The following is a 27,131-nucleotide window of genomic DNA, read 5'->3' as shown; positions in this document are numbered from 1 at the left end:
CTTCTTCGAGAGTGGGATGAGAAAGGCAGGCACCCAGAGGCTGTTTCAGATCTAAGGAGCGCGACGGATCTCGCCCTTCGCGCCACCAAAGCTGCAGCTCAAGCCCTAGGGAAGTGCATGGCCGCGCTGACTGTGACCGAGAGACAACTATGGCTAACGCTAGCCGACATGGGAGAAGCTGAACGCTCCACGTTCCTCAACGCGCCGCTCTCTCCGTCCGGTCTCTTCGGTTCCGCGGTGAGTGGCATTGTTGACCGTTTCTCGGAAGTCCAGAAAGCCACCCAAGCCATGAATCTCTTCCTGCCTCGTCGCGCTAGCTCCTCTGCAGAACGCGCTCAGACAGCCGCCACAGACCGCTGCCCCCCCACGGCCTCGGCCTAAGATTGCGCTGAAACCTGAGCAACCGAAGTCCTCCTAGCTTTGTTAAGGAAACGACGGCTCAGTCCCGCCGCGGCCGGACCACCATCAAAGCTTCGCCCCCTGTCAGTCCCCTTCTCTCAGGCTACTGCAGTGGTGGATTCAGCAGCCAACAAGCCGGTGATACTGCCCGCTTGCCTGGACTCAAATGCCGTTTTCACGGCGACCCAAAGAAATCTTGTGAAAAGAAAACATGCCTTATGTGTAGAAAATGTGCCCACAATCCAGTGTTCACCCCTACACACAAGCATTACACTTCCCGTGTCCCTATCAGAGCCCACTCACATAAAGCAGGCACAGCCAGCTCGAGTGTTAGTCAATAAACGCGCCCACGAATCCGTGCACGCGCCCCTTCTCTGCCCGCTCTGTCACAGGGCCAGCAAACACCTCTCTGTATGTAAGTCCCATGCCCGTGACTATGCTTGCGCATCACTTCACAGATGTGACTCTTTCCCCATTCACCTCAATCGGGAAGTCACTCACAGAACAGCCTGTCCCTGCTGTCTGCGAGCAGTCATGCATAAGCACGGTAAGCGCGCTCACACATTCAGTTCAGCACGCTGTGTGCGGCAATCAGGGCGACTTGGCCATTCACCCTCTAGCGTTACGCTTCAAAGCGTGGAAAGCTATCCCAGGGATATCCAAATGGGTGTTAAGCACAATAAAACAGGGCTATTTGCTACAGTTCGATCGCCGCCCTCCCCGCTTCAGAGCGCGGCTCGAAACGACTGTGAACACGGAAGCAGCCTGCATGCTTCGTTCAGAAATAGCAAACCTTCTGTGAAAAAGGGCCATAGAGAGAGTGCCACCTTCTCTGAGCGAGTTGGGGTTTTACAGCCGTTATTTTCTTGTCCCCAAGAAAGACGGCGGCCTCAGACCAATATTAGATCTCAGGGTTTTGAACAAGGTGCTCGCAAAAAGATCGTTCAAAATGCTTACAATCAGGAAACTCCTCGCGCATGATGCGCCAGGGGACTGGTTTATTTCTCTCGATCTGAAAGATGCCTACTTTCAGATTCAGATAAATCCCGTCACAGGCCATTCTTGAGATTTGCCTTCGACGGCCAGGTTTATCAATACACCATCCTTCCGTTCGGCCTGTCTTTAGCACCCGTACTTTCACGAAGTGCATGGATGCGGCACTTCGCACCCCTCGTGAGTCAGGGCTTGCGAATTCTGAACTATTTGGACGATTGGCTGATTTTGGCACAGTCACATACGGAGCTTCTGTCTCACAGGACAGTTCTCCTCAGTCATCTGAACATTTTGGGTCTTGCAGTCAATTGGACCAAGAGCTCACTACAGCCCAGTCAGGCAATTTCCTTCCTTGGAATAGAACTAGACTCCATGGCGATGACGGCTCGCTTATCTACACAGCGCGCCGTGTTCAGCGACTAGCCGCGTCCTTTCAGATGAACAGCCTCACGCCTCTGAAAAAATTTCAGAGAATGCTAGGTTACATGGCCTCAGCCGCAGCAGTACTTCAGCTGGGTTTACTGTGCATGCGCCCGCTTCAGCATTGGCTAAACACCCGCACGTCTCGCCGGGCTTGGGCCACAGGCCGCCAGCCGATCAGAGTGACTCAGACCTGTATCTCAGCTCTGCAGCCCTGGGCAGTGGCCGAATGGTATCAGCGGGGAGTGACGATGGGAGCTGTATCTCGCTGAAAAGTCATCTCGACAGACGCGTCCAACACGGGTTGGGGCAATGTCTGCGAGGGCTCTCCGGTTTTTGGCCTGTGGTCAGTTCAGGAAAAGCTCCTTCACATAAATTGTCTGGAAATGATAGCGGTCGAGTACGCGCTCGTGCGCTTCCTCCCAGTCATTCAGGGTCACCACGTCCTGGTCCGTTCGGACAACAGATCTGTGGTATCCTATCTAAACCGTCAGGGCGGTGTCAGATCCAGGAACCTCTTCCATCTGACAAAACGCAGACTGAGTTGGTCCCAGTGCCACCTGCGCTCGCTGAGGGCAACGCACGTGCCAGGCCACCTGAACGACGGCCCAGACAGACTGTCCAGAGACAATATTTCCCCAGGGGAATGGTCCCTGCACGCTCAAACAGTCCAGAAGTTATGGAGCATATTCGGCAGAGCAGAGATAGACCTCTTTGCGTCAGAAGAGAACTCTCACTGCCCAGTATTTTTCTCGAGCGAGGACGCGCCGGCCCAGGACTGGCCCAACCGCCCGCTTTACGCCTTCCCTCCCATCTCGCTATTGCCACAGGTAATGCAGAGGATCAGGAAGCAGCGTCACTCGGTGCTCCTCATAGCCCCGCTGGGAGAATCAGACATGGTTCCCGGAGCTTACGCAGCTGTCACTGACAACCCCGTGGCCCATTCCAGTGAGAGCAGATCTCCTCTCTCAAGCTCGCGGCACAATCTGGCATCCCCACCCAGAGCGCTGGGCGCTGCACGCGTGGGTGATCAACGACTACCCGTCACTTTGCCAGAAGGAGTAATAAACACTATCATACACGCTAGAGCCCCTTCCACGAGAAGACTCTATGCGTCCAAATGGTCTGTGTTTTCAAAATGGTGCACCGACAGAGACCTGGACCCACGGACACGTGGGGTGTCGTCACTGCTCGTGTTTTACAAGAGCTGCTGGATAAGGGCAGATCCCCATCCACGCTCAAAGTGTACGTGGCGGCCGTCGCGGCGTTCGCTGAATCCCTGCACGGCCAGTCACTGGGAAAAAACGAGCTGGTCATCCGCTTCCTCAGGGGAGCTAGAAGGATGAACCCCCGCGCCCCATCGGTTCCTATCTGGGATCTTTCCGTAGTTCTCGAAGCTATGAAAGCCCCCCCTTTCGAACCGCTTCAATCCGTGGATTTGAAATACCTTTCACTCAAAACCGTTTTTCTAACTGCCCTGTCATCAGTTAAACGTGTGGGAGACCTTCACGCGCTGTCTGTCAGCGCTGCGTGTCTTGAGTTTGGACCAAGTGACTCCAAGGTCATTTTAAAGCCTAGACACGGCTATGTCCCCAAGGTGATCGGTACTCATTTCAAAGCACAAATCATTTCCCTATCGGCGCTGCCGGCATCCAATAGCGAACGCGACGCCAATCTCCTTTGCCCAGTCAGAGCACTGAGATTGTATACTGCGCGCTCCGCCTCTTTCAGACGCTATATATATATATATAATATATATATTTTTCCAAGTTTTAGTATTGCTCAGTTACTGTGTTGTAACCTTTTATGTCAGTAAAGTCTTAAAGTGTATTAAAATGCAAACAATTATCAGTATCTGTTATCAATATAGTTTATTACCATTTTCTGAGGGTCCCTTAACCCTGACCCCGATAATCATATCAAATCAATCAGTGTGCTAATAGCAATGGAGTCATCAGATGCCTCAAATTGGCCCAAAGTGTGTGTGTGTGTGTGTGTGTGTGTGTGTGTGTGTGTGTGTGTGTGTGTGTGTGTGTGTGTGTGTACGCATAGTTTTTGAGTGATGGGACCTCTTATGTTCTGGTTGTCACGGTGACATTGAGAGGGCACTCACTCAGCCTGCATGCATGCTGTGCCGTCTGTTCCTCTGGCATGTTGCCTTACCAACAGGAGGCAGAGGATGAGAACACTACAATTTCTAAGTGGGGGAAATGAGTCCTGCCAGTAGCACAGGACAGTGTATGTGTATTTGTGTGTGTGATACAGGGAGACACAGTACAGCAGGTTGGGAGACAGTGAAATGTGTTTTCCATTGAGTCATATGCATGAGGTCTAGCCTGCCGTGACTTGGCCTTCACTTTCCAAAGTCAGCGCTATGAGTCACATTCTATCATGTTATAGTGCTGAATATCACATTGCACTTTGAGTGTACAGTGGTGTGTGTGAGTGGGGGGGGTTGACATGGACATTTTTTAGGTTACAAACTGGTAATTACAAGGGTATTAGGCTATTAATGTGGTTTATGAGGACATTTCTAGAGTCCCCATAATTTAAACCTCTGTTCAATCAATGTTTGTTTGAAAATGTTAAAATACAAAACGTTTTCTGTGAGGGTTAGGTTTAGGGTAGGGGTAGTATTTGGGGATAGAATCTATAGTTCGTACAATATAAAATTCATTATGTCTATTTGAGTCCCAGCCAAGTTGTCCAAATAAATTTAGCTATTTATATTAAATGCTCATGAAATTCATATTCAATTTATATCAAAGGATATATGCTGTATGTGTGTGTGTAAAAAATAAAATTAAAATAAAAAATTAAAATAGACTCGTGCATTCAAAATGCAAGGAAAATATGTTAATACCTTATATTTCATGGTCACACCACTGAATAGTTTTAAAACCTTTATTTTTTTTTTATATGCTATATTTTTTAATTACTGAAACCAACATAGACACAAGAAACTGTAATGGGAGTCCCTTAAAATCACAGAAAAATAGCATTAAATAAAATAAATGCAAAGGTTATATGTTATTGCATTCAGGGGAGGAATTGTGTGTGTTCCTGCAGAACATTCTCTTAACAGTTTGCAGTTTTGTTTTTCTTTTAATCATGAATAGTTTAGTTATGATTGTCCAACTGCATCTAAAAACTTTGTGTGTGTTTGTTTTTGATATCAATAACTCACCGCATCACCATCTTGTCCAGCAGTGCCGTTCAAGGGTGGGGTCATGTCAACCTCCACTCTTGAGCTGTTGGGCAGATTTTTATCTACAACACACACAAAAAGAAGTCAAATGTGAATTTAATTTTGATGGTGCTTATTTTTTCTTTTTTATCTATTTTGGAGCTTGATAGATGTGGTCACTCTAAACTGTTGTTGTACGGACAGATCTGTGAAAAAATAAAAAATTACATCAAACAGATTCGTACAAATTTAAGTGTTGTCCTATAATTTAATCTCATATCGTAATATGACTTAATCTCATAATATGATTCCACTCTTCTCAGTGAGTTCAAGACAAATGTGGACATTCATTTCAAGTGGGAAATTATGCTAACACTTCCATATTAGCATATTAGCATCAAAAGCAGGGCCGTTTAGAGCAGCTTACTTTGATGTCATCTCTGTTCACAGGATCACAATCTATTTTCAAAACAACTTTAACCCTTTCAAATGCTTCCATCTAACTCTTTTCATCATTATGGCCAATATCGCTCCACTTCCCAAAAACGTGCCGTGGTATTGCCATGTCACTTGAGCCGTAAATGTTGCTAATGACTCCAAAGGTGCAGCAAAATTACATTCTGTCTAGCTGATGGCACCACAACAATATGTACAGAACAACAATTTGCTACTTGGAAATTAAATTTTGTCAGAATATACAGCTACTTTTGCCATCTGTGGAGAAAGATAACATTGCTAGCAGAATGATGTAGTTACAGTATCTACTAGCTGGAGCTAAATGCTAATGCTAACCAGCCGAACCTTGACCCTTGGTGCAACCAAATGTAGTCAGGTTGTTTCAGACAGATTAAATAATGTTATTAACTTAAAACCTGTTTGCAACCTGTTCACTTTTCAGGTGTAAAGCCTATATTACGTTACCCGCTTAAACATATTTACATTGTGCAACACTTACCAGCGACTCCATTTGAATCCTCCACCTGGCATTTCTTTTTGGCAATTTTGTGTAGTATTGATGCCTTCTCACGGAACTTTCCTGAAAAACAAGCCGGAAGGAGTGACGCCTTGGATTGGAAGACATTTCAAACACTCATTGAAAACTACCTGTATATATCATAGTGATGGGTAGTAACTGATTACATGTAATCTGGATCACACAATGAGATTACAAAAATCAAGTACTTGCAATTGGATTAAATTACATTTTAAAATACTTATAATCGAACTACATTTGATAGCTTACATGATTACATATTAACAAGGCAACAGCAATAACTTGTTAATAATTTATTGATCATTTTCATATCAATATCATCATATTCTTACCCAGAAGCGCAATAGTCTCACAGATACAAAAGTAAGATATTCATCTCAGCTAAGGAAAAGACGATGGCCTACTAATTGAAAGGTTTAAAGGTTTTGAGCAGTTAGCTTTCACTTTTGATTCACTTCTGACATTTCACAGTTAATATTAGGTTCATTACTGTTTGTTTATGTAATGTTTCTATTGTTTTATGCACTTAAATGAACTAGATAAGTAAAAAAAAAAGTTACAAATATATATATATACACTCTAGCAACCAGAGCCTCTTTGCAAAACTGTGTGAAAATGAAGCACACCAAAATATTCCTCTTCTCAACAGAGGTGTGGCGCGCTAACTGTCACGTGGCCAAGTGCGTGTGAGTTTATTTTTCTTGGATCTAATAATTCATAGAATTTCTGTGTCATATCCACGCACTGAAAGACTGCAAAAACCTCTTTAAACAACATAACTTGTTTGCTTGGCATGTTAACGCTTTATTATGAGACCATCAAGCAGCTGCAGGAGGGCTCTGAATGTAAACCGCTAGAAATGTACAACTGTTTCTATCGCGGTTATGCAAAATCCAACTTAATGGCAGGGAATGTGCATTCCAAAAAATATTATATTATAATCATCATATTATTTTTATGAGTCATTTTTACTTCTGCATAATTTTAGCATTTACCATGACCTTTGTGCTCTATCTCACACACATGTGAGCACACAGTGAGAGAGAGATTGAGCACATCTTTAGTTACTGCTGCTAACACCGTCGTCATGCTTTCCTTTTAGCATCTGTTCTGCCACAAAGCATGGAGGGAGAAGCAATGGAGTAAATTAATTTGTAAGCATTGTATTATATGTAAATATAATATAATATATGGGGTCATTGACAAATAAGGTTGCCTGAGGTGATAATATATATATGATTTGTTTTTAAATCTGGTTTAAAACACAAGTGTCAACATGTCATAGACATGTAATCTTTGAGTTCATGTTGTTTTTACACATTTTTTGAAAATACATTTAAAGCATTTTGTAAAAAAACATAAAAAACATTTAACCCTTGTGCGTCAATAAAAAAAAGATACTTAGAGGTCCTTCGAGGATAAAAATGTCCACATCAAAAAACTGCCATAATAATATTAAATATTAATATTATTTTCCACTTTTAATTAGAATTTTTTTTTTAACCAACATCAGTCATGATCATAACTACCAAATATTAATTCATGTTCAGGATTTTAACATTTAATGCCAGTTTGTTAACATAATGCCACTGATGTTTTTACACACACATACACAAACACAAACACACACACACACACACACACACACACACACACACACACACACACACACACACACACACACACACACAAATGACAAAACAAACTATGATGTCCATACAAACACACACACACAAGTTTAGCTGCATAATTTATTAAATTGTCCTGCAGTGCTCTATAATACAGCAAACAGTAAATAGGAGAAAAGCATGTATTTTCTCCATAGGCATAACTTGAGAAAAATGGCACCATCTGGTTGAAAATATTAAACATTTACATTTTGAAGCCAGGGCTCCTGAATGAAAGCATAATATCATATAATTCATGATTTTATGCTTTAATGGAACTAGGATCATATATTGCAGTTAAATTTTTGTCCTGAAGGTCCTGAGTGTAACTATTTTGTGTACACAGTATATTACAGATGTATTATAGGTTGAAATATAAAAATTCCCCAAAAAATACACAGAAATGGCAAAATGTATGCAGCTGGCATTAACACAGCCAAAATGATCGAAAAAGCAAAGACAAAAGACAAAAATGTTCCGAAGGTCGCACAAGGGTTAATCGTTTTTAAAATGTCATGTGGCAAAACCATCAATTAAAAGGTATTAAAATAGTTTCCTTGCACTTTGAGTACATGAGATTGTAAACAGTTTCATCATTAATTAAAAAAAAAATATTCAAAAAATTAAAATATTAATAAGTGACTGATTGGTTGTTCTTTAATGGCAACATCCTGATTAGTAAATGTCTTTGACTTCTTGTTGAATCCTTCTCTCTGGTTGGCTGATTGACAGACTCTGCTGTCTGTCTCGATTGAAGGTACCATAGTCAGCACTGTGACCCCAAGTTACATGCACATATAGTATATACTACATGACCTAAACATCATATAATATTGCAGAAAGGGTTTGGGGTATAAAGCAGGTTTGGAGAATGTCAAGATTGGGGTGACTACGTATGTTGGTTTGTTTATCATTTAGGAATGTGGTAAATTATGCCTAGTTTGTAATGTAGGCAGGACCTCTGAGGCCAAGATTAGCTGAAACATATTAAATTGCCATAAATTTAAAAACAATTGTTTTTAACAAAGGCTTAATCTAAATGGTATAATCTGATAATTATAAAATAGGCATTACTCTTGTACTGCTATAATCTATGCTGCTGGGTTACTCTGAGGAGTAAACTGCTGAGTTACTCAAAAACGAGGCAGGATATTGTTGGGATATCCCATATAGTGTATTGTTGGGTTTCTCAAAAGTTAGTTTAACTCTTGACAGGGTATTGTTTGGTTTCTCTAAACCCAGGCATTGCATTGTTGGGCAACTCAAAGCAAGGTATTGTTGGGTTACATTTGGCAGGGTAATGTTGGGTTTAATCAAGGCATGGCATTGTTCAGTGACTCTAGGCAGGGTACTGTCAGGGTTACTCTAGGCAGGGTATTTTGTGATAACTCAAAATTGGGCAAACAATAAACAGGATATCGTTGGTCTTCTTTAAACAGAGTCATGGCATTGTTGTTTACTCTTGGAAAGGCATTGTTAGGTTACTCTGGGCAGGGTATTGTTGGGTTTCTCAAAAGTTGGATTAAATCTAAACAGGATATTGTTGGGTTTCTCTAAACAGGCAACTCAATGCAAGGAATTGTTGGGTTTCTCAAAAGTTAGTTTAACTCTTGACAGGGTATTGTTTGGTTTCTCTAAACCCAGGTATTGTACTGTTGTGTTACTCTTGGCAGGATAATGTTGTATGTCTCTAAACAGAAGCATGGCATTTTTGGATTACTCTTAGCAAAGAATTGTTGGGTTAATCGAAACAGAGGCATGGTATTGCTGGGTTTCTCAAAAGTTGGGTTAACTATGTACATGATATTGTTGGGTTTCTCTAAACAGAGGAATGGAATTGTTGTTTATTTTTGGAAGGGTATCGTTAGGTTACTCTGGGCAGGGTATTGTTGGGTTTCTCAAAAGTTGGATTAACACTAGACAGGATATTGTTGGGTTTCTCTAAACAGGCATGGCATTATTGGGCAACTCAAAGCAAGTAATTGTTGGGTTTCTCAAAAGTTAAGCTAACTCTTGACAGGGTATTGTTTGGTTTCTCTATACCCAGGTATTGCATTGTTCAGTGACTCTAGGCAGGGTACTGTCAGGGTTACTCTAGGCAGGGTATTTTGTGATAACTCAAAATTGGGCAAACAATAAACAGGATATCGTTGGTCTTCTCTAAACAGAGTCATGGCATTGTTGTTTACTCTTGGAAAGGCATTGTTAGGTTACTCTGGGCAGGGTATTGTTGGGTTTCTCAAAAGTTGGATTAACTCTAAACAGGATATTGCTGGGTTTCTCCAAACAGGCAACTCAATGCAAGGAATTGTTGGGTTTCTCAAAAGTTAGTTTAACTCTTGACAGGGTATTGTTTGGTTTCTCTAAACCCAGGTATTGTATTGTTGTGTTACTCTTGGCAGGATAATGTTGTATGTCTCTAAACAGAAGCATGGCATTTTTGGATTACTCTTAGCAAAGAATTGTTGGGTTAATCTAAACAGAGGCATGGTATTGCTGGGTTTCTCAAAAGTTGGGTTCCCCTTCTGTCGCTCTCTCCACGTTGTGTCAGAGAAGCGACACTAGGGGTCTCTCTTGAGCACCGATATTCACCTCTGAACTATGAAAAAAGGCCAATGAGAGTTGGCAACCAGTATTTGCATGTCCCGCCTCCGGACATACGGGTATTTAAGCGGCGCAAATACGGGAGTTCATTCAGAAAATTTCTTCGGAGCCGATGGTCGTGTCTGCAACTGCTGCATACTACACACCGAGTTCCTGTCATCCCTCTGCTGCATAATAGTTGGATTCCACAGCGCACAACAGCGGCTTTCTCCTGTTTGCACGGCTGTGCATTCCTGCCCCTGGGCGCATCGACAGTGCAGATTTAAAAACTCTCACAAGTTTTTTCCCTAAAAGAGTGATTTTATTTAAGAGTAATTTCCTCTAAAAGAGCAAAACACAGCGGCGTTGAGCGTCCTTTTAAGGACGCGTCTTTATAAAGATGCCCTTCCGCCCCTGTGTTGTTTCTGGATGCAGTAGAGTGCTCTCCGCTTCCGACGGCCACAGGCGCTGTCTCGTGTGTCTGGGTAGCGATCACACCGAGGCTGCGTTTGTGGATGGTTCATGTTCTCACTGCGAGAACATGACCATGACAACGTTGCGGTCGCGGCTTGCTTACAACCGTGAGCAAGCCACTCCAGCCGCCCCGTATTGCTCCTTCTTCCCACGGGATTGAGGGCGATGCGGCTGGCGATGGAGGCGATTTGGGGATGGCTGCGGGTGCAGCTCCGCCGAGTACGCCCCTCGGACCACCCGCACCCCAGCACGCTTCGTTGATTCCGTCCGTGCTTCGATGCGGCGGCGACTTCGCCTCACAGCCAGTCAGCCGACCCTCTTGCGATGGAAGCCGATGAGCTCGCCCGCGACATCGGAGGCGCGGCATCTGATGCAGAGGACTCCCCTGGGCTGCCGCCTTCGGGCTTGCACGCCCAGGCTGAGGCTGACGCACAGATGTCCGACATGCTTTCCCGGGCAGCCAACAGCGTGGGCTTGGATTGGAACCCTCCATCCGCCCCACAGCCATCACAGCTGGATGACTGGTTCCTGGGGTCTGCACGCTGCTCACAGCCTCGCCCCCGCCCCCGGTTCCGTTTTTCCCGGAAGTGCATGACGAGCTGACGTCTTTGTGGAGAGCACCCCTCTCCACTCGTCACACTGCCACAGGCTCGTCCGCCCTCGCCACCCTCGACGGCGGAGCGCGCCACGGGTACGCGGCGATTCCCCAGGTGGATAGGGCGGTTGCGATCCATCTATGCCCCAGTAACCATACAACCTGGCGAGGTCGCCACGTACTCCCTTCCCGGACCTGTAGAGCAACCTCCTAGCTGACAGCGAAGGCCTACAGCGCCACCGGACGTGCCGCTTCCGCCCTGCATGCCATGGCTCTCCTGCAGGTCCACCAAGCCAAGGCACTTCGCAACATGCACGGGGGTGGCCCTGATTCAGACACGCTGCAGGAACTGCGCTCAGCGACCGACCTCGCCCTTTGAGCGACGAAGGTCACAGCGCAAGCGCTCGGGCAGGTGATGGCCACGCTAGTGGTCCAGGAATGTCAACTGTGGCTGAACATGGTCGAGATGCGTGAAGCTGACAAGACTCGCTTCCTCAACGCCCATGTCTCCCAGTTCGGCCTCTTCGGTGACACCGTCGAGGACTTTGCCCAGCAGTTCTCCACGGTAAAGAAGCAGACGGAGGCCATCTCTCACATCATGCCTCGCCGCAAGCCTGCCGCCACGGCCCATGCCCCGTCTGCTCACCGAGGGCGTCCTCCCGCAGCCAGAAGACAAGCTCCTGCTCCGCCTCAACCCGGGCACAGCTCTCAGCCCCAGCGTCGAGCAAACCGTGGGAAGCGCACGCCCCCTGTCTCACGGACCCCCTCGAGGACCCGGAAGGCTCCCAGAGACAATGCACCCAGAGTCAAAGAAGTTAGCTCCGGAGGTGGTAAGACCGCTCCATCCCCTGGTGGAGGGCCGGGAGGAGAATCCTTTGTTTTTTCATTTGCCGCACCCCTTAATGCGGGCTGCAGTACCCAAATTCTCAATAAAAGAGCTATTTCCTTTGTCTCTGGGGCATATGGCCCGCAAATGCCGTTCTCACGGCACTCTGCTTTCAGGCCTCAACAGTCCCGGCTCCATGGACGCGGTGTCCCCGCCTTCAGCCCCATGACTGTTCCCCGGCCGGCCAGTTCAGACGAGTCCAGAGGACGCCAGCATCAGACCTCCTCCTCAGTCACGAACCCGCCCCCTGCCGGGTGCGCGGAGCAAGGTAAGTGCTTTGAGTTTATTCTCAGCACCAGAGCCTCGGGACGCCACGTTGCCTCCCGGCGCCACGTTACCTGTTCCGCACCGCTCGCGAAGCCCGCCGAGTGCGTCCAAAAACCCGTCCCTTTGGTGCCCCTAGCACGGAGTTTAGAGGCATGGCTTTCACTGCCCAACCCGTCACGCTGGCTGCACCGGACCGTTCGACTCTGTTACGCAATTCAGTTTGCCAGGTCTCCGCCCCCCTTCGTGGGCGTACATGGCCAACATGCCCATTCCCTGCGCGAAGAAATCGCCTCCCTTCTATTAAAGGACGCGATAGAGCCTGTCCCTCCAACCGAAACGAAGAAGGGTTTCTACAGCCCTTACTTTGTTGTACCCAAGAAAGGCGGCTTATGACCCGATCTTGGACCTGCGAGTTTTCAATCGGACCTTGTCCAAACTCCCGTTCAAAATGCTCACCCAGAAACAAATTCTATCTGGCGTCCGGCATCTAGATTGGTTCGCAGCAGTAGACCTGAAGGACGCGTACTTCCACGTCTCAATTTGCCCTCGACATCGACCCTTCCTACGGTTCGCGTTCGAAGGTCAGGCGTATCAGTACAAAGTCCTCCCCTTCGGCCTGTCTCTGTCCCCTCGCGTCTTCACGAAAGTCGCAGAGACAGCTCTTGCCCCGCTCCGAGTAGCCGGCATACGCATACTCAATTACCTCGATGACTGGCTCATACTGGCTCACTCTCGAGAGTTACTATGTGCACACAGAGACCAGGTGCTCAGGCACCTCAGCCGTTTGGGGCTTCAAGTCAAATGGGAAAAGAGCAAGCTCTCCCCGGTCCAGAGCATCTCTTTTCTCGGTCTGGAGTTAGACTCAGTCTCAATGACGGCACGTCTCTCCAACGAGCGTGCTCAGTCAGTGCTGAAATGCCTCGCTTCCTTCAAGCCAGGCGCCGTGGTCCCGCTAAAACGTTTCCAACAGCTCCTGGGGCATATGGCATCCTCCGGCGGCGCGCGCTGGGGTTGATGCATATGAGACCACTTCAGCACTGGCTCCGGACTCGAGTCCCGAGACGAGCATGGCGCCGCAGCACGCACAACGTAAAAGTTACCTCTGCCTGCCACCAGACCTTCAAACCCTGGACAGACCTTTGCTTTCTAAGGGCTGGAGTACCCTTTCAGCAGGTGTCCCGACGCGTTCTGGTCACGACCGACGCCTCCAAACTGGGCCGGTGGAACCGAGGCCCGCTGCGCTGGCACATCAACTGCCTAGAGCTGCTGGCTGTTTTTCTAGCCCTGCAGAAGTTTCTTCCGTTAATTCGGCACAAACACGTCTTAGTCAGGACAGACAGCACCACGGTCGTAGCCTACATAAACCGCCAAGGCGGAGTACGCTCCCTCCACATGTCACAGCTCGCCCGTCGTCTCCTCCTATGGAGTCAGCAGCGACTGGAGTCACTGCGTGCCACTCACATCCCCGGCAACCTCAATGTGATGGCGGACGCGCTGTCAAGACAAAGTTTGCCCGGCGGAGAGTGGAGACTCCACCCCCAGTCGGTCCAGCTGATTTTGGACCGGTTCGGCAAGGCCCAGGTAGACCTGTTTGCCTCCCAAGAAACCTCCCACTGCCCGCTCTGGTATGCCCGAAACTGGGGGAAATGAGCAAGTACGAATTTCCCCCAGTGAGCCTTCTTGCACAGGTGCTATGCAAGGTCAGGGAGGACGAGGAGCAAGTCACTCTGGTAGCCCCTACTGGCCTACCCGGACTTGGTTTTCGGACCTCACACTCCTCACGACAGCCCCTCCCTGGCGAATTCCCCTGAGGAAGGACCTTCTTTCTCAGGGATGGGGCATGCTCTGGCACCCGCACCCAGACCTCTGGAACCTCCACGTCTGGCCCCTGGATGGGATGCGGAAGATCTAGCCGGTCTACCATCTGCCGTCATAGATATAATCAATCAAGCCAGAGCCCTCTCTACCAGGCATCTTTACGCCCTAAAGTGGCGTCTGTTCGCGGACTGGTGTTCTTCCCGAGCCGAAGACCCGCAGAAGTGCGCAGTTAGGTCAGTGCTCGTGTTTCTTCAGGAGAGGCTGGAGAGGAGGCTGTCCCCCTCCACCCTCAAGGTGTATGTCGCCGCTATCGCGGCCCACCACAACACGGTAGACGGAAAGTCTCTTGGTAAGCACGACTTAATCGTCAGGTTCCTAAAAGGTGCCCGGAGGATAGCTCCCTCCCGGCCTAACCTGTTCCCCTCCTGGGATCTCTCGGTCAGTCCTCACGGGACTCCAGAGACCCCCTTCGAGCCGCTTGACTCAGCTGGACTCAGGGTCCTCTCTCTCAAGACCGCCCTGCTGATCGCGCTCGCTTCCATCAAGAGGGTCGGGGACCTGCATGCGTTCTCTGTTAGCGACGCTTGCCTGGAGTTCGGTCCTGCAGACACGTTCGTGATCCTAAGACCGCGACCGGGCTATGTGCCCAAGGTTCCTACCACACCCTTCAGGGATCAGGTAGTGAACCTGCAAGCGCTGCCCCAGGAGGAGGCAGATCCAGCCCTTTCACTGCTGTGTCCAGTACGTGCCTTACGTATCTACCTGGACCGCACACAGAGCACTAGACGCTCTGAGCAGCTCTTCGTCTGCTTTGGGCGACAGCAGAAAGGGAATGCTGTCTCCAAGCACAGACTCGCCCACTGGGTTGTCGACACCATTTCCCTGGCTTATCACACCCAGGCCGTGCCCCCCTTTTGCGGGTCCGAGCCCACTCCACCAGGAGTGTTGCGTCCTCATGGGCACTGGCTAGGGGCACTGCCCTAGCAGACATTTGTATAGCAGCGGGCTGGGCAACACCGAACACTTTCGCGAGATTCTACAATCTCCGAGTTGAGTCAGTATCGTCCCGTGTTCTCAAGGGTACCGAGCCCGTAGAACTCGGTGGCACGCCCACGATCTGACCGGGTGAATCAGCTTGCATCTAGGCCCTTCCCCTAACCAGGGAAACAGTGCGCCTTCATTCCCAGGAGATCTCAGGTTTGGGACACTGGTTGATTCCTCCCTAGCCCTCGTGGGTCGCAGTTCAGCGGAGGAACTCGCCGACCCAAGCCACTGCGGGTACCGCAAGCTACCCTGCACTGGCATAGGTGCTCCACAGGTAAGGCCTCCTTCGGACTCCCCCTGTGTGTAACGCCACGGTTCTGTCCCCTCTGGTGAGTGGACTCCCGTGCTTCCCTTAGGCAGTCACGGCTGCCTCGGTTGCCGTGCTGTATGTTCCCCCCTCTATAGGCTGGATCCACCACCGCACCGACTTTTCCACATAGGCCCTAAGTCAGGCCTCTGATGGTTTTGCCACTTAAACTTGCCTCCCCTCTCGGGTAGGCGTGGCCTCCGCAGGGTCTTCTCTGCCCTGAATAAGGGCTAAGACCCCCTTCCTTCAATGCGTGTAAGGGCCCCGGCCTAAGTTGCTCTATGCGAGAAACATAGAGAGAAAAGAGGCACGGCCAGGCTTGGCCCGTTCCCAGGTTGGCAGCCAGCACCTTGTTCCCCCCTCCAGGGTAACGATAAGGAATCCTGATGGCTTAAATGGGGCATTGGGGAAGGGTACGTGCAGCCTGATACAGTTGGTCGTCCTGCACGTAAGAATACCTGCTCGCTCCTGTATCAGCAGTTCACGTACACGGCTCAGCGCGTGGCGATTTTATAAGTGGACTCCTAGTGTCGCTTCTCTGACACAACGTGGAGAGAGCGACAGAAGGGGAATGTCTAGGTTACGTATGTAACCTCCGTTCCCTGATCTCCCCTGCCACGTCGCTGAGCCGAGCCACTGTTTTGGCCGGACTATTTCCGGCTCCTCAGAAAAATCCTGAATGAACTCCCGTATTTGCGCCGCTTAAATACCCGTATGTCCGGGGGCGGGACATGCAAATACTGGTTGCCAACTCTCATTGGCCTTTTTTCATAGTTCAGAGGTGAATATCGGTGCTCAAGAGAGACCCCTAGTGTCGCTTCTCTGACACAACGTCTCGTTCCCTCCATCAGGGAACGGAGGTTACATACGTAACCTAGAAGTTAACTATGTACATGATATTGTTGGGTTTCTCTAAACAGAGGAATGGAATTGTTGTTTATTCTGGGCAGGGTATTGTTGGGTTTCTTAAAAGTTGGATTAACACTAGACAGGAATTGTTGGGTTTCTCCAAACAAGCATGGCATTATTGGGCAACTCAAAGCAAGTAATTGTTGGGTTTCTCAAAAGTTAAGCTAACTCTTGACAGGGTATTGTTTGGTTTCTCTATACCCAGGTATTGCATTGTTCAGTGAATCTAGGAAGGGTATTGTCAGGGTTACTCTAGGCAGGGTATTTTATGATAACTCAAAAGTTGGGTAAACAATAAAGAGGGTATTGTTAGTCTTCTCTAGACAGAGTCATGTCATTGTTTTTTACCCTTGGAAGGTCATTGTTAGGTTACTCTGGGCAGGGAATTGTGGGGTTTCTCAAAGGTTGGATTAACTCTAGACAGGGTATTGTTGGGTTTCTCCAAACAGGCAACTCAATGCCAGGAATTGTTGGGTTTCTCAAAAGTTAGTTTAAATATTGACAGGGTATTGTTTGGTTTCTCTAAACCCAGGCATTGTATTGTTGGGTTACTCTTAACAAAGTATTGTTGGGTTTCTCAAAAGTTGGGATAACTATATACATGATATTGTTGGGTTTTTCTAAACAGAGGCATGGCACTGTTTGCTAACTCTAGGCAGGGTATTGATTGGTTTCTCAAAATTTGGGTTAACTATAGACACATGTATTGTTGTGTTTCTTTAAACAGAGGCATGTAATCATTGCATAAAGATGCACTTTATGCATATTTATACTAAATATTAATTTGTCTTTTTAAGATTTCATGTAAACTCTTTAGTCTGACAGACTAAAGACAAATATAACTAAGTTATATTTTCTTAGTCAGACTAGATAATGTGATTGCAGCTCAAATTTGTCCAATATGTATACACCTTGATTGTACCATAACTGGCCTTGTCATTGTGTGCATGTTCAGTATGATGAACAAATGGTCTCCTTTATTTACTTTGAATGCCCATAATAATAATGTGCTATGAATGTGACAGTTACGTGCACCTCATATCATCTGGGAGAATCACAAACATCCACTGCTCATTATATTACCATGATGATTTTAATGGATTGCTGACCATTGCTTTGATCTGTGATGTGTTTCAAGCTTAATGCATCTATAGCCAATAGTTGGCAAGCAATAATTTTAACAACCTATACGAGATGACTTGCAGTGTCATATTTGATCATACATTGTGTAAGCTTGTACAAATAGATAAAAACTGTATCTTGATTACACAAAAACCTGCTGTTGATTGATTATAACTGCTCATGTAAAGTCAAGGAAATGTATTGTTGGGTCAAAATGAAGGCAGACTACTGTTGAGTTAATGTAGACAGGATAGTATTAGTTTTCTCTAAATAGAGGCAATTTAGGGATGTGTTTCTGTAAACTGAGTCAATGTATTTTGGGGTTAATCTAAATCGAGGCAGTCTATTTTGGGGTTTCTCGAATTACATACAGGGCATTGTCGGGTTACTCTCAACAGAGGCAGGATAGTGTTGGGTTACTCTAAATAGAGACATTGCACATTTGGGTTTCTATTCTCAAAATAACGGCAAAATATTGTTTATTTACTCTAAAAAGGATAGTGTTGGTTTATTCAAAATACAGGCATGGTACTGTTGGTTTTCTTAAAATGGTGGCAGGATATTGTTGAGTTTCAATAAATAGAGGCAGATAATTGTATATACTCTAGGCAGTATAGTGTTGGGTTGTGTTTTTCTTAAAAGAATAAATAAAACATTTACTTATGCACTTTTCTATCGATACTGAGTCCTAATATAACAACATCAAAATCTCTTTAGTATTGGAGGAAGTAACTAAAATTAGAATCCTGTCAGTAGGTGTCACACACACACATACATACATAGTTAATTGTCATTCTGTTACCCTGGAGTTTAAGGCTCCTCAAAGAGACTTCAGCATTCAGCCATAACCTGATGTGTAAGAACTGACATTATTGCATTTATGAGACGAGAGAGACAGTGACTGTTATTATTGTATTATCTCTGTGTTGCTGGTGTTACATAACTCTAGTTATAGAATGAGTCACTCTTCCTCATCTCAACACTGTGACGTACATTTCTAACCATATATTTGTGTGTGTGTGTGTGTTGTGTGTGTGTGTGTGTGTGTGTGTGTGTGTGTGTGTGTGTGCGTGTGTGTGTGTGCGTGTGTGTGTGAATGCAGCCAGGCGCATTATCTGACTGCTATGGATTGCCGAGCAGTAACAGACAATAATGATTAATGCCTGTAAAACAGCATTCTTCTTATCGGGAAACACAGCAGCATTTGTGTACATTCGCCCAACAATTCCAAATGTAATAATTCATATCTATGACTCCAAATGTTTTACTTCAAGACCCCTATTTTTGTACCCAAGTTAGGTGCAGGGCTATGCGCTACGCCTTCTCCAATATCCGCATAATTTCAGTGCAAGTTTTGTGCAACACGCAACTGGCCGTGGGTGGGACGGATCTGCGCGTGTATATGCTCAAACTGTGGGTGTATTCTTAAGAACAGCATTTATGGGGAATTCCACCAACAGGTGCTTTCAGAGTTCATGTCCAAACTCTGGAATTACATAATTACAGTTAATACTAGCCACTATGTTGTAAACTTCTCATGAACGGGCTGTCTTTATCTTTTATATCGCTGTTGCTTGACAAATAAATCGCACTTGACCCATGTGACCCTATCCATTTACACTTACACTCAAAACCCATTTTGTGCGCACAATTTTGCCAACCCACTTGTGGCTTACACTTCAAAAATGTGAAAAGCATGTACTTTTTGTTATTTAAAGATTGGGATAAGGGGGAAATACTGCATGTAAATACTGTGGGTACCTTCTGTCACTATTACAGATAACCTCGTAACAATGTTTTACAAAATCTTTCATAATTTCTGTAAAATTTTGTATCTATTTATCTAAACACAGGACTTCCATAGACTTACGTTACAAAAGCATAAAAGCTTATCTGATAATATTGTGTACATTTGCTAGCGTAGGATTGGTCAGTAATGTTTTTAAGGGCTTAGCAAAGGTAAAAAAGTTGACCTGTACTCTCTTTCAAGCAATACAATCTTTTTTTAAATGAAAAAAATATATAAAAATAGAGAGTGTTTACTTAAACCAAGAACAAACTCACAATGAACAATACAAACTGTAAATAAATACATGAATAAACAAATAAATTAAAATGAACATGATACTAAATAAAGGATGGAGACAGCGATTTGCACTTATGTTAGTGAAATCTCGCAAAGAGGGGTCATGCAATTAAAAATGCACACACACACACACACACACACATACAAACCAGTGTGATCTCATTCGTTCATACAGAAAGTATGTGCATTTTATTATGCTTGGATAGACAATCTCAATGTATTGGCAGCATCTAAAATGTAAACACTTTAACATATGTACAACTTCAGAAATATACATGTCTTTATGAAGCCTCTGAAGACTGGTCGATCCTATAGCGGGACTCTCATTTAATAGTAAATGATGGAGAAAGTTCTCTTACGAGAGGTTCTCTCGTATTGCGTAAGCTAGCTTACGCTACGGGAAAGATTAATCTTTTCTGAGATATTGAAGCCAAAAAATTATCCTTAATTTTGTATCATTTGTCAACGCAGTGCAGCAACTGCAGACCTTGAGTGGGCTAGCTAGCGAGCTCATTGGTTGCTCTGCGGCAACTGCTGCAGCCTATAGACGAACTTGGGCGAACTCGCGTCCAATGAGAGGCGTCCGCGTGCTTACTGCATCAAAGCCCGCCAAAATGGGCGTGGCTAGAGTGCATATAAGAGTAGTTCATAGGCTGGAACCCTGATTTTCATCTCTTCAGCGAAGCTCTTCGCATCTCTGAACTGGAAGCCGCGTCGCCGTTCGAGGGGCATCTAGCAAGCTTGGACAGTGCTCGAAGAAGCAGACCGTCTCCGCCACCTTCAGCCATCCTGCGAGCTACGCCATCCGGTGACGTATCCTTTTTTAGAGCAAGCTAGTTCTTAACGAACTTCACAAAAGAGTAACGAGCGTCTTTTTTAAGATGCCTCGCACCACTTGCGCTTCATGCTGCGCCCCTCTCAGCGCCGGAGACCGCCACATCATCTGCGCTCTCTGCCTGGGACTGGGGCATGCAGAGCTCGCCCTCGCTGAAGGCGGATGCGACCTCTGCGAGGAGCTTCCGATGTCGACCCTGCGGGCTCGACTCGAAGCGCTCAGAACTGAAGCCGCCGCGCCGCCTTCCGTTCCGCCGCGCAGGAAAAAGCGCCGCTCCCAAAGGCTGCCAGAACCGGTGATAGAAGCGACTGCCTCGCCGGAGCCTCTCCCTCGAGCATCGCTCTCACCCTCCCCGCCCCCCCGGGACGCGCAGTTGCCGCCCAGTGGCCGCACTGCTGCCATCTCGGAGGACGAGGCGGAGGATAAGGGCTGTTCCATCATGGCTGTTCCATTATGGCGAGGAGTGGTCAGGCTCCCACGCCTCCTCCTCAGCCCAGGAATCCAGCAGGACCCGCGCCGGAGTCGAAGGGGAACTAACACGCCTCCTCACACAGGCCGTCGACCGCCTCGGGCTCGAGTGGTCACCGCCCCCTGAGCAGGCTCCCAACAGACTCGACGGCTGCTTTCTTCAGAGCCGTCGCCGCGCAACACCCGCGGCCCGGGCCGCTCCCTTCCTACCGGAACTCCACACTGAGCTTGCAAAGTCGTGGAACGCGCCTTTCTCGGCCAGGATCTAAGAAGCGCGACGGACCTCGCACTTCGCGCCAACAAAGCTGCAGCCCAAGCTCTAGGGAAGTGCATGGCCTCGCTGACTGTGACCGAGAGACACCTGTGGCTAACTCTAGCCGACATGGGAGAAGCAGAGCGCTCCAAGTTCCTCAACGCACCGCTCTCTCCGACCGGTCTCTTCGGCTCCACGGTGAGTGGCATTGTTGACCGCTTTTCAGAAGTCCAGAAAGCCACCCAAGCCATGAACCTCTTCCTGCCACGTCGCGCTAGCTCCTCTGCAGGCCGCCCACATGACCAGCCTCCTGCACGAGCCTCTTCACAGCGCCCAGCTCAACAAAGTCAGACTTCTCAGCATCGACAGGGCGGCCGCCCTCGATCGCGCTCAGACAGCCGCCGCAGACCGCCGCCCCCCCGCGGGCCTCGGTCTAAGGTTGCGCTGAAACCTGAGCAACCGAAGTCCTCCTAGCCTTGTTGAAAAAAACGACGGCTCAGTCCCGCCGCGGCCGGACCACTGTCAAAGCTTCACCCCCTGTCAGTCCCCCTCTCTCAGGCTACTACAGTGGTGGATTCAGCAGCCAACAAGCTGGTGATACTGCCCGCTTGCCTGCACTCAAACGCCATTTTCACGGCGACCCAAAGAAATCTTGTAAAGAGCAAACATGCCTTATGTGTAGAAAATGTGCCCACAATCCAGTGTTCACCCATACACGCAAGCATTACACTTCCCGTGTTCCTATCAGAGCCCACTCACATAAAGCGGACACAGCCCGCTCGAGTGTTAGAGTCAATAAACGCGCCCACGAATCCGTGCGCGCGCCCCTTCTCTGGCCGCTCTGTCACACGACCAGCCTTATGTGTAGAAAATGTGCCCACAATCCAGTGTTCACCTCTACACACAAGCATTACACTTCCCGTGTCCCGATCAGAGCCCACTCACATAAAGCGGACACAAACCGCTCGAGTGTTAGAGTCAATAAACGCGTTCACGAATACGTGCGCGCGCCCATTCTCTGCCCGCTCTGTCACACGGCCAGCAAACACTTCTCTGTATGTAAGTCCCATGCCCGTGACTATGCTCGTGCATCACTTAACAGATGTGACTCTTTCCCCATTCACCTCAATCGGGAAGTCACTCACAGGACAGCCTGTCCCCGCTGTCTGCGAGCAGTCATGCATAAGCACAGTAAGCACGCTCACACATTCTGTTCAGCGCGCTGTGTGCGGCAATCAGGGCGATTTGGCCATTCACCCTCTAGCGTTACGCTTCAAAGCGTGGGAAGCTATCCCAGGGATATCCAAATGGGTGTTAAGCACAATAAAACAGGGCTATTTGCTACAGTTCGATTGCCGCCCTCCCGCTTCAGAGCTGGCTCGAAACTATTGTGAACACGGAAGCAGCCTGCATGCTTCGTTCAGAAATAGCAAACCTTCTGTGCAAAAGGGCCATAGAGAAAGTGCCGCCTTCGCTGAGCGAGTCGGGGTTTTACAGCCGTTATTTTCTTGTTCCCAAGAAAGATGGCGGCCTCATACCAATATTAGATCTCAGGGGTTTGAACAAGGTGCTTGCAAAAAGACCGTTCAAAATGCTTACAATCAGGAAACTCCTCGCGCATACGCGCCAGGGGGACTGGTTTATCTCTCTCGATCTGAAAGATGCCTACTTTCAGATTCAGATAAATCCCCGTCACAGGCCATTCTTGAGATTCGCCTTCGACGGCCAGGTTTATCAGTACACCGTCCTTCCGTTCGGCCTGTCCTTAGCACCCCGTACTTTCACGAAGTGCATGGATGCGGCGCTCGCACCCCTGCGGAGTCAGGGCTTGCGAATTCTGAACTATTTGGACGACTGGCTGATTATGGCACAGTCACATACGGAGCTTCTGTCTCACAGAACAGTACTCCTCAGCCATCTGAAAAGTTTGGGTCTTGCAGTCAATTGGACCAAGAGCACACTACAGCCCAGTCAGGCAATTTCCTTCCTTGGAATAGAACTAGACTCCGTGGCTATGACGGCTCGCTTATCTACACAGCGCGCGCGCCATGTTCAGCGACTAGCCGCGTCCTTTCAGATGAACAACCTCACGCCTCTGAAAAAATTTCAGAGAGTGCTAGGTTACATGGCCTCAGCCGCAGCAGTACTTCAGCTGGGTTTACTGCGCATGCGCCGGCTTCAGCATTGGCTAAACACCCGTGCATCTCGCCAGGCTTGGGCCACGGGCCGCCAGCCAATCAAGGTGACTCAGACCTGTATCTCAGCTCTGCAGCCCTGGACAGTGGCCGAATGGTATCAGCGGGAGTGACGATGGGAGCTGTATCTCTCCGAAAAGTCATCTCGACAGACGCGTCCAACAAGGGTTGGGGCGCGGTCTGCGAGGGCTCTCCGGTTTTTGGCCTATGGTCAGTTCAGGAAAAGCTCCTTCACATAAATTGTCTGGAAATGATAGCGGTCGAGAACGCACTTGTGCGCTTTCTCCCGGTCCTGGTCCGTTCGGACAACAGATCTGTGGTATCCTACCTAAACCGTCAGGGTGGTGTCAGATCCAGGAACCTCTTCCATCTGACGAAACGCATACTGAGTTGGTCCCAGTGCCACCTGCGCTCGCTGAGGGCGACGCACGTGCCAGGCCACCTGAACGACGGCACAGACAGACTGTCCAGAGACAATATTCCACCAGGGGAATGGTCCCTGCACGCTCAAACAGTCCAGAAATTATGGCGCATATTCGGCAGAGCAGAGATAGACATCTTTTCATCAGAAGAGAACTCTCACTGCCCAATATTCTTCTCGAAAAGCGAGGACGCGCTGGCCCAGGACTGGCCCAACCGCCCGCTTTACGCCTTCCCTCCCGTCTCGCTATTGCCACAGGTAATGCAGAGGATCAGGGAAACGCATCACTCGGTGCTCCTCATAGCCCCGCGTTGGGAGAATCAGACATGGTTCCCGGAGCTTACGCAGCTGTCACTGACAGCGCCGTGGCCCATCCCAGTGAGAGCAGATCTCCTCTCTCAAGCTCGCGGCACGATCTGGCATCCCCACCCAGAGCGCTGGGCGCTGCACGCGTGGGTGATCAACGGCTACCCGTTGCTCTGCCAGAAGGGGTAATAAACACCATCATGCACGCTAGAGCCCCTTCCACGAGAAGACTCTATGCGTCAAAATGGTCTGTGTTTTCAAAATGGTGCACCGACAGAGACCTGGACCCACGGACATGTGGGGTGTCGTCGCTGCTCGTGTTTTTACAAGAGCTGCTGGATAAGGGCAGATCCCCATCCACGCTCAAAGTGTATGTGGCGGCCGTCGCGGCGTTCGCTGAACCCCTGCACGGCCAGTCACTGGGAAAAAACGAGCTGGTCATCTGCTTCCTGAAGGGAGCTAGAAGGATGAACCCCCTGCGCCCCCCATCGGTTCCTATCTGGGATCTTTCTATAGTTCTCGAAACTATGAAAGCCCCCCCTTTCGAACCTCTTCAATCCGTGGATTTGAAATACCTTTCACTCAAAACCGTTTTTTGTCATCAGTCAAACGTGTGGGAGACCTTCACGTGCTGTCTGTCAGCGCTGCGTGTCTTGAGTTTGGACCAAGTGACTCCAAGGTCATTTTAAAGCCTAGACACGGCTATGTTCCCAAGGTGATCGGTACTCCTTTCAGAGCACAGGTCATTTCCCTATCGGCACTGCCAGCATCCGATAGCGAAAGCGACGCCAATCTCCTTTGCCCAGTTAGAGCACTGAGATTGTATACTGCGCGCTCCGCCTCTTTCAGACACTCTGAGCAGCTTTTCGTTTCGTTCGGAGGGCGCACCAAAGGTCTCGCCACCTCGAAACAGACACTGTCTAGATGGATAGTGGACGCTATTGCTGCCGCATACGCGTCAAAAGACCTGCCATGCCCGTTGGGCATTAGGGCTCACTCCACTAGAGGCATGGCCTCATCGTGGGCATGGTCCAGTGGGATTTCCATTCAAGACATATGTGTGGCAGCGGGCTGGGCTTCCCCTTCCAACTTTGTCAGATTTTACAATCTGGAAGTGCCCGCCCTGCAGGTAAAACTACTAGCGGTTTAATACGCTACAGCTCCCCTGGTGAGCTGCACTGATGGGACTCATTCCACACAGACCAGCACCGCCGCTCTGTCGTTCCTTTCCCACTATGTGCTTATGTATTACACACACACTGGCCCGCACTCTTGCCGGCCAAATATTATTTCCCCACTCACAAGGGCTCCCCCGGGTCCCCCCCACCCCCGGGGCTCATGCAGTGGATGCTTGGCACGCACGGCGTTGACAATGGGTTCCCGTAGCATAAGCTAGCTTACGCAATACGAGAGAACCTCTCGTAAGAGAATGAATCGGTTACCTAACGTAACCTCGGTTCTCTCTAGATGAGGGAACGAGTATTGCGTAGCCGGCCGTGGAAAGATGAATCTTTCCCGTAGCGTAAGCTAGCTTACGCAATACTCGTTCCCTCATCTAGAGAGAACTGAGGTTACGTTAGGTAACCGATTCGATATCTGAGAAAGACCCTTTAAAATAAAGGTAACACTTTATAATATTGTTCCATTAATGTTCATTTCAACATGTACTAATACATTTTTAAAATCAAACATTGTATTTGTTAAAATTAATACACTATCTATCTATCTATCTATCTATCTATCTATCTATCTATCTATCTATCTATCTATCTATCTATCTATCTATCTATCTATCTATCTGTCTGTCTGTCTGTCTGTCTGACTGTCTGTCTGTCTGTCTGTCTGCCAGCCTATCTATCTATCTATCTATCTATCTATCTATCTATCTATCTATCTATCTATCTATCTATCTATCTATCTATCTATCTATCTATCTATCTGTCTGTCTGTCTGTCTGTCTGACTGTCTGTCTGTCTGTCTGCCAGCCTATCTATCTATCTATCTATCTATCTATCTATCTATCTATCTATCTATCTATCTATCTATCTATCTATCTATCTATCTATCTATCTATCTGTCTGTCTATATGTCTGTCTGTCTGTCTGTCTGTCTGTCATCTGTCTGTCTATCTGTCCTTCTGTCTGTCTGTCTGTCATCTGTCTGTCTATCTGTCCTTCTGTCTGTCTGTCTGTCTGCCTGCCTGCCTGCCTGTCACTATCTGTCTGTCTGTCTGTCTCCCTGCCTGTCTGTCTGTCTGTTTGTCTGTCTGTCTTTCTGTCTATCTGTCTGTCTATATGTCCCTATATAACTATGTATCTCTGTCTGTCTATCTGTCCCTATATATCTATCTATGTCTGTCTGTCTATCTATCTGTCTGTCTATCTGTCCCTATCTGTATATTTCTGTCTGTCTTTCTGTCTGCCTGTCTTTCCCTATCTTTCTGTCTGTCTGTCTTTCCCTATCTATCTATGTCTGTCTATCTGTCCCTATCTATCTATATATGTCTGTCTGTTTGTCTTTCTGTCTATATGTCCCTATATATCTATCTCTGTCTGTCTATCTGTCTGTCTATCTGTCCCTATATATCTGTCTATGTCTGTCTGTCTGTCTGTCTGTCTGTCTGTCTGTCTATCTATCTATCTATCTATCTGTATGTCTTTCTGTCTGTCTGTCTGTCTGTCTGTCTATCTATCGGTCTGTCTATCTGTACCTAACTATCTATATCTGTCTGTCTTTCTGTCCTTCTGTCTGTCTGTCTGTCTGTCTGTCTGCCAGCCTGCCTGCCTACCTGTCAATATCTGTCTGTCTGTCTCCTGCCTGTCTGTCTGTCTGTCTGTCTATCTATCTATCTATCTATCTATCTATCTATCTGTGTCCCTATCTATCTATAATCTGTCTGTCT

The 27,131-nt window shown here is 47.7% G+C and overlaps 1 protein-coding gene across 2 annotated transcripts in view; it reads right to left on the bottom strand.

Annotated features, from left to right (window-relative positions):
* Positions 1-27,131, bottom strand: part of LOC127655847 (sodium/potassium/calcium exchanger 2-like) — a 116,574-nt gene that overhangs the window by 16,214 nt on the left and 73,229 nt on the right. For both annotated transcript variants that reach the window (XM_052143865.1, XM_052143873.1), the window contains 2 exons: positions 5,955-6,035; positions 5,000-5,082 (listed from right to left, as the gene is read on the bottom strand). In XM_052143865.1, the coding sequence (XP_051999825.1) occupies positions 5,000-5,082; positions 5,955-6,035 (164 nt within the window). The remainder of the gene's footprint in view (positions 1-4,999; positions 5,083-5,954; positions 6,036-27,131) is intronic.

This window comes from Xyrauchen texanus, chromosome 2 (assembly GCF_025860055.1).
Source record: "Xyrauchen texanus isolate HMW12.3.18 chromosome 2, RBS_HiC_50CHRs, whole genome shotgun sequence".
NCBI classification, from domain to species: domain Eukaryota; kingdom Metazoa; phylum Chordata; class Actinopteri; order Cypriniformes; family Catostomidae; genus Xyrauchen; species Xyrauchen texanus.
The sequence above is the reverse complement of the archived record's forward strand: the minus strand, read 5'-3'. Positions and strand labels throughout refer to the sequence as shown.